Consider the following 8566-nt stretch of genomic DNA (forward strand, 5'->3'; position numbering starts at 1 on the left):
AAATTCTTGTTATTTTAAACATAATATATTTTTAAGTACTATATTATCTCTTATAAATACTATAATATGTTTCTAAATATAATATATGTCTAAATTGTATAAAATAATACTTGAATATTTATTATAAGAAAAAAATTAATATAATACGATGAAAAAATGTTGATTATATTAATGTATAATATTTAAAAGAGAGATTGAATAAAATAGAAATAAAATTTAGTGAAGTGAGAAGATAATATAAATATTAATATATATTTTAAAAATTTATAATTATGCGGGCCTAATAGGCTACCCACGGCCCATACAGGCTAGTCCTAATGGGAAGCGGATTTTTCAGAGCTGGGCTAAAAAGGCCCTGAAAAATATGGACTCTAATTTTAAGGCTCAAACCCTTTGATTTTTCGGGTCTGACAGACCGGCCTATATAGGCTAACCCATTTTGACAGCTCTAGTTTAAACCACAAAGTAAATAACAATCAAAATTTTGTTTTGTATTTTATTGAATTTTTGTGAATAAACAATATCATTAGATTATTATATAAATGATAGAATCAAAATATAAAAACAAAAATATTAAATATTAAATATTAAATATTAATTGAGTTTAGTCTGAAATGTGAGGGAATGGTGATGTTGGTTTGGTGAGAGAATGGTGATGTTGGTTTGGTGAGCGTCGTGAGATGATGAAATGCGATGCAGCCAGCTCCACGTCTCTCCATCACTGTTTGCTTGGTGGGAGAAAGAGACTTTCAAAACTCAAAAGTTGAAAAACACATAGAGCAATAATAAAACTGTAATAGCATTAACCAAAAATAAACTTTCAAACAAAAATGATGAGAAACAAAGAACAAACTCTCATCTTCCCTTCTCACACCCCCTTCTCAGAAGACCACACCCTCCCCCTCTCCCACCTCGACACCGATCGTAACCTCCACCTAACCATCCGCTACCTCCGCGCTTACACCGCCACAACCACCACAACAACCATCGCCCACCATAACAACCCCTTCCACGTCATCTCCTCCTCCCTCTCACAAACACTCCCTCACTACTACCCACTCGCCGCCACACTCCGCCACCGCAAACACCCTAACAACCGCCTCGAACTCTTCTGCACCGCCAACCAAGGCATCCCTCTTATCCACACCACCGTAGACTTCACTCTCGACTCCATAAACTACCTCGATGACCCATCTTCGCCTTTCCTCGAACAATTGGTGCCCGACCCGGAACCCGAAGAGGGTATGAATCACCCATGTATGCTTCAGCTAACGGTTTTCAAGTGCGGCGGGTTCACTCTCGGTGCAGCGATTCATCACTCGCTGTGCGACGGGATGGGTGGGACTCTGTTTTTTGTTGGTGATTTTAGTATCATCAATGCATTTTGGTAGTAATGTGATTTACTATAGGCCAATGCAATTATGCGTTAAGTTTGAAACGAGTTAGGGTAGTGCGGAGTGCACGCTCGTCGAACCAAACGCGTAATTGAATATGAATAATAGAAACGGGCATAACGTTTCGTTTGAATAGTTGCACCCGTTCCAACAGACATAACTGTTTCCGAAGAGGTGTGTCTGTTCGCTTATATTATTGGTCTCCTATATAAGGAGTCTTTTGGTCTCGATTTGGAACACGAAATTACATACTTCTTCTCTACATTCTAATCTGTTCTCCATTGTCAGAAACAGATTGTTCTTCAAGAATTATCCCCGCAAAGATTTCGTGAACCCAGACAAAGAATAGGGTCGAAATACTTTGTTCGGAAAGTGAACAAACACGATTCTTGAAGATATCCAGGATTATCATACCGTATATCTAACAAACGAACAAAGTATTTTCTGATAATCATGGCTGGAGGAGGAAGCACCGTGAAGAAGATGACTAAAAGTTTCAGAAAATTGGACAAGTTTCAAGGACAATTTACATATGGTGAACACACGAAAAATATACATGGTACTGTTTTTATAATTTCTCATAAATTGCAAATTGATTACAGATATGATGTGCTTTTGATAAGGATTATTTAATTTAATAATAATTTAAATTTCATCTATTCAATTGCATATGTTTTATGTAACATATGAAAGGTTGTGTTGTTACCCCACGACAGATAGTTTACTTTTCATACCACTTCGAAACTTTTGATACATGTCGTTGTGAATGTTTAAACTTGTAACGTTAACCTTGAGAACACAAAGAAATTATTGTATTTTATTGTTACAACGTGTTGTTTGAATTTCATTCTGGAAAAGTGCATCCCTTAGTGAACCAATACATAAGAATACTTGTGTTATGGATGAAGAAATTAGATGTAATGAGATGAGTTTAGAGTTTTGAAAATATAATTATTATAAGTGGAATTTTGAGTCACACTGTACAATACAGTCTCATCGAGAGCAATCCATCTTATGCTTACACACATTTCATAGAAATATTTTTGGAAATATGCATATAATATTTAGGCAATAAACATAATTTATGTAAGATCTATTATTTCTTGTCCTTTCCACATTACATCTATGGTTGTTTGTAATTTTGTCACTTAATAATGCGGTTGAACCCAGTGAGGCTCACATTGCCTTTGTCCTCATTATCTGACAATGAAATTAAGGAATTTATTCCGATGTACTTCACTGCACTTGTTCTCTAAGACATCGAACATATTAATAAATTAAAAGTTATAATGTTAAATTATGCAATTAAATTATGATGTATATGTTATGTCAATTGTTTGTGTTTTTATGAATCTTATTATTATAAGACATATAGAGATTATTTAAAGATGATTTATAACGAGATGTATAATTTTGAGAATCTTATCGTGGAGGATAAGGAATTCGACATTCATACAAATATGAACCTTGTGAAGAAATTTCTCCATGGAGTGTTGAAACGCAAACTCAAAGTTCGTCAATAATCGAACTTAGAATAAGCAGAAAGTCTAAAAAGCTAAGGATCTAGGACCGAATAAAATCGATTTTCGGCATTTTTCTTGTGTCCGGTAAAAGATAAATGTGAGAATTTTGTTCGTAATATTCATATTATCCTTCGAGTGGAAGTTGATCCTAAAGAGTTACAATGAAGATGTAATTTCAAGGGACTTCTCTTGGAATGATGTTATCCAAGATGAAATGGAATCAACAATGTCAAATCATACTTGGTTGGATGCAAGTGAGTGTTTAGAAGGAAGTATCATAAAGATGGTACACTAAACACCTACAAGTCTAGATTAATAGCCAAGTGTTTAGACAAGGAATGTGTTAATTATTTAAACACATATGCACTAGTAGCAAGGACGGCAACAATTAGAGTATTGTTTGCATTAGTTTTTGCATGAACTTATAGTTCATCAAAAGGATGTCAAAATGACATTCCTAAAATGGAGATCTCGATGAGGAGATTTACATGGAAAAAACAGAAGGTTATATACTTTCTACTGATGAACAAAAAGGTGTACAAGCTTGTTAAAACCTTGTATGGATTAAAACAAGCACCAAAATAATGGCATTAAAAGTTTGACTTTGTCATTGTAAGATTCTCCGATTAAGGAGGAAACTTAAAATTAAAGAGGAGACACACAAGTTAGGGGGAGAATTCTCAATCTTATCAAAACAAGAATTCAAAGAGTATGTCATCATCAAAAAGGGGGATATTGTGAAAAATATATCTTATATCTAATTTTGATGAAGACAAAGGTTATCAAAGAGGAAAAGGGATCAAAAGTTTCATGCACATCAATGATGAAGTTGATCAAGAAGGTTGAACATAGAAATTCAAGTGAAGATTTGAGAGAAGTGAACATAACCAAGGTACTCATTGCAATTTATATTATACTATTTTAAATTGCTCTTAATTTCATCTCTTACTTCATCTGAAAACCTTCTTGCATCATCATGCATGATTATCTAAATATATTTCTTCATCTAATTCTTGTGACAAGTGTTTCTACATAAAGTTGATGACATGTTGATCTTTGGCACCGACCAAAATCAAGTTGATAAAACAAAGAATTTCTTGTCGTCAAAGTTCTCCATGAAAGATATGGGAGAAGCAGATGTTATTCTTGGTATTAAGATTAAACGGGAGAATAGGGGGATTGTAATTATGCAATCTCATTACATTGAGAAAATACTTAAGAAGTTCAATTATGGAAATTGTTCTCCAGTAAAGTACTCCCATGGATCCAGGAGAAAAGCTTATGCCAAATACAGGTAAACCTATGGATCAACTCGAATACTCAAGAGCTATAGGCTCTTTGATGTATGCTATGATTAGCACTAGACCGGATATTGCTTATGCGGTTGGAAAGTTGAGCAGATTTACTAGTAATCCTAGTAGACATCATTGGCATGCAATAACTAGGCTATTCAAGTACTTAAAGGGTACTATGAATTATGGATTGTCATATATGGGATTTCCTTCGGTGTTAGAAGGTTATACGGATGCTAGTTGGATAAATAATGTTGAAGATTCATCCTCTACAAGTGGATGGATGTTCTTGCTTGGGGGAGGTGCCATCTCATGGGCTTCCAAAAAGCAAACATGTATAACTAGTTCCACAATGGAATCTGAGTTTGTAGCATTGGCTGCTGTTGGTAAAGAAGCAGAATGGCTAAGGAACTTGGTATATGAGATTCCGATATGGCCTAAACCGATATCACCAATTTCTATCCGTTGTGATAGCAGTGCCACACTGGCTAAAGCGAATAGTCAAATATACAATGGAAAGTCTAGACATTTGGGTATTAGACATAGTATGATTAGGGAATTAATCATGAATGGGGTGATATCTATTAAGTTTGTTCGGTCGCAACAAAACTTAGCTGACCACTTGACGAAGGGGTTAGCAAGAGACTTAGTGAAGAAGTCGGTAATTGGGATGAGATTAAAGTCCATTTAAATCTATTAGTTATGGTATACCCAATTCCCTTCTAATACAACGTTAGAAGCAGAATTCAATGTGGAAAGATCATAGTTAAAGATTGGAGCAATTGTGTTTATCTTCCCAAGGTATGTGCTCAGACCTGCAAGTGATGGCTAGGTTGAAGTATATCTTCTTAATGGTTCTTTTGAAAAATTGCAAATGCAGGTGCAAGATTAAAAGGATCACCTATGTGAGCATGAAGTTTTGCCGCTTCAAGAAGCTTGGACTTGGCTTCCTATATGCTTATTAATGGATAAGGACACATGGCTTGTAAAGTGTCAAGTATGAATAGTAGAGTATTGTAAGAAACATATGTGTACTATATCTTTAAATATTCAAATGGATTGACGGGTTCAATCATTATGACACCCCGATTTTCGAATATTTGGAATGTGTATTTGTACTAAGATGAAAATTCAATCGTAAGACATTTTCTTCTATGCATTTGTTTGATCGTTATACCTGTAAAGTAAATCAAGGATTATACTAAAATGGGGGGAGTTTGTTGGTGATTTTAGTATCATCAATGCATTTTGGTAGTAATGTGATTTACTATAGGCCAATGCAATTATGCGTTAAGTTTGAAACGAGTTAGGGTAGTGCGGAGTGCACGCTCGTCGAACCAAACGCGTAATTGAATATGAATAATAGAAACGGGCATAACGTTTCGTTTGAATAGTTGCACCCGTTCCAACAGACATAACTGTTTCCGAAGAGGTGTGTCTGTTCGCTTATATTATTGGTCTCCTATATAAGGAGTCTTTTGGTCTCGATTTGGAACACGAAATTACATACTTCTTCTCTACATTCTAATCTGTTCTCCATTGTCAGAAACAGATTGTTCTTCAAGAATTATCCCCGCAAAGATTTCGTGAACCCAGACAAAGAATAGGGTCGAAATACTTTGTTCGGAAAGTGAACAAACACGATTCTTGAAGATATCCAGGATTATCATACCATTTCTCTAACATTTTTTAACTCGGTCGCTGAGTTGGCTCGTGGGTCGACTCGGATAACAGTGGAGCCTGTATGGGATCGAGAGAAGTTGTTGGCTCCCAGAGATCCGCCTCGAGTGGATTCACCTTTGATAAAAGAGTTTCTGAGTTTGGACAAAGAATTTTCACCGTATAAAGAGAATGTTGGTCGTGTTGTACGAGAATGTTTTCACGTGAGGGATGAGTGCTTAGAGAATTTCAAAAGATCATTGTTTGATCAATGTGGATTCAAATTCACCACTTTTGAAGCTCTTGGTGCTTACATTTGGAGATCCAAGTAAGTTTCCATTGGATTTGGATTATACATATATTCATATAAAGTTTGTCTGTCTAGCATCAACACCTCTGAACAAAGACGTGTTTTGTATCTCACACGAATCACTGACATTTGTCTCATATAGACAAATGTCAGATACAGACAAATGTTATCAGAACCGTGATTTAGTCTAACTCAACCTTACAAAGTATATCTTTGGGCATTATTATATTGTCTGATGCGAAACTTGTATAAGTGTTTCTTATATGTGTCATGCTTCATAGAATATTGCCTATAATTTTAATTCATTATTGACAACATTGTAATTGTTTTTGGCTACAATAGGGTAAGGGCTTCAGGAGTGGAGGACAATGAGAAGGTTAAATTTGCATACTCAATTAATATAAGAAGATTAGTAAAGCCAGCACTACCTAATGGATATTGGGGAAATGGTTGTGTTCCAATGTATGTTCAATTGAGGGCCAAAGATTTGATAGAGAGGCCCATTTGGGAAACAGCAGAGCTGATAAGAAAGAGTAAAAGCAATGTTTCTGATGAGTATGTTCGTTCATTTATTGATTATCAAGAGCTGCATTTCGGTGATGGGATCACGGCGGGGAAATGGGTGAGTGGGTTCACTGATTGGAGACACTTGGGTCATTCTACTGTTGATTTCGGGTGAGGTGGTCCTGTTACTGTTTTGCCACTCGGAAGAAACTTGCTTGGGAGTGTTGAACCTTGTTTCTTCTTGCCTTATTCGACTGCGAGTGCAGAGAAAAAGGATGGGTTTAAGGTTTTGGTGACTTTGAATGAGGCAGCTTTGCCTGCTTTTAGGGAAGACATGCAAGTGTTTGCCGGAGCCAAGAGGCAGCGCTTTTGCCGCGCATTTGATGGTATGAACCATTGATTTTATGTGAACTAATAAAGATGAGTTTAGACCTCAGGTATTATAAGGCATATGCTGTAAGAAATAGGTTTAGGATATCAATAGGCAAATACTGCATCACTTAAATTCTCATTTTGGGGTGGTTGTATCACGAGAGTATATTGTTGTGTAAAGTTTTGTCTTCTATAAGTCTATAACCAAAATTCATCTATTCTAAGTGTTGAGAAGTTTGATCATTATGGTTTGAATTTGTACTTCAATACTCTAGTAATTTATAGGATATGTCTTGATTATGTTGCCTAAAGTTTTAATCTGCAATATAAATTAAATTTCATCCATCAGCAGATTGCCCTTAAATGAAGAGTGACAAAGACGTAGCTGATAAATGATGAAAATGTCTATGAGTGCTCTATTGTTGGGTTAACGTATTGATTCAATGAAAAAATTAAGTAGTTACTCCCTCTTCTAACTTATGAATTACTTTACGATTTCAATTCAATATTAGTGATATTTTTAACTATATTATTTATTATTTATTATTACTAATATTTTTATTTGTGCAATGCACAAGACAAATTAAGAAGAGATATTGTATTTTTATAAATGTAAAAATAAAAAAGTTATATTTTATATGTTATGAATATAAAAATAACAATTGATTAGTGGAATTGGAATTAAATGTAAAATTAAATAAAAAAAGATATATTTTATAAATGTAAAATTAAAAAGAGTTGTATAAAAAAAATAAAAAATTTGAATAATTAAATGCAACTATAAATTTAATAAGAAGTTAGGAGGAAAACTTATTAAGGATTAGGAGGGAAACTTGTATTTTATTTTAATATATTAAGGATTAAGGATTATTATTTCCAATTTTTTAAATTTCACTTTCATTTAAAGAATTAAACTCAAAAAAATTCCTAGGTCATCTTGTGCAAAATAGTATAATGAAAAATGTATGTGCTTGAAACTTGGATGTTTGAAAATATAAAAAGTTTGGATAAAAATTGTGTTCGAAACAATGTAAAATTGTTTTGGAAGAGGAAAGTAAATGAAAAGCATAATAAATGACTTTAAGTAAATGCTTGATATTAAAGAAATGACGCAGGTTCATACATCTTCTCACAAACTCTTTCTTTCTGTGACTTAGATATTTTAGTTCTATAGAGAATAAATGAGATTTGCGACCCTTGTTACATAAATTAAACTCGACTTATATTCTATCACAATGTTAACCGTCGATGAAGATTATCTCTACAAAAATTAACACGTGTCATCCTACATGGGCTCTAGTCTTCTAATTGCTTCCACACGTTTTTAACGTTTGAATTGCTGCAAATCGCTACCCACGCTGGTAACTGCCTTTAAATCTCATAACTGCCTCTGTCGAGAATCTTTAGTCGAATCTTGCAGTGGTGCCGAAATGTTTCTAGTTCACATATCCTCTTGAAAAAATACACTAGGTTCTTAACATTTGATAGACGCGTCGAACTCGACACGTCTAC

At 34.4% G+C, this 8566-nt stretch overlaps 2 protein-coding genes across 3 annotated transcripts; both read left to right on the forward strand.

Moving 5' to 3' along the window:
- Nucleotides 1-664: 664 nt before the first annotated feature.
- Nucleotides 665-7722, forward strand: LOC131644903 (spermidine coumaroyl-CoA acyltransferase-like). 2 transcript variants are annotated; one of them, XM_058915514.1, is made up of 2 exons: nucleotides 665-6196; nucleotides 6521-7722. In XM_058915514.1, the coding sequence occupies exon 1, from the start codon at nucleotides 831-833 to the stop codon at nucleotides 1389-1391; it is 561 nt and encodes a 186-aa protein (XP_058771497.1). In that variant the 5' UTR covers nucleotides 665-830; the 3' UTR covers nucleotides 1392-6196; nucleotides 6521-7722. The 2 variants fall into 2 exon arrangements, with proteins under 2 accessions (XP_058771497.1, XP_058771498.1); XM_058915515.1 differs by having other exon boundaries at nucleotides 665-1953; nucleotides 6521-7716.
- LOC131595588 (3'-N-debenzoyl-2'-deoxytaxol N-benzoyltransferase-like) lies at nucleotides 4562-6857 on the forward strand. Its single transcript, XM_058867973.1, has 3 exons — nucleotides 4562-4595; nucleotides 5863-6196; nucleotides 6521-6857. Exons 1-3 carry the CDS (start codon nucleotides 4562-4564, stop codon nucleotides 6855-6857), a joined length of 705 nt encoding a protein of 234 aa, XP_058723956.1.
- Nucleotides 7723-8566: the final 844 nt, after the last annotated feature.

The sequence above is a fragment of the Vicia villosa genome, linkage group LG1, assembly GCF_029867415.1.
Source record: "Vicia villosa cultivar HV-30 ecotype Madison, WI linkage group LG1, Vvil1.0, whole genome shotgun sequence".
NCBI lineage: Eukaryota > Viridiplantae > Streptophyta > Magnoliopsida > Fabales > Fabaceae > Vicia > Vicia villosa.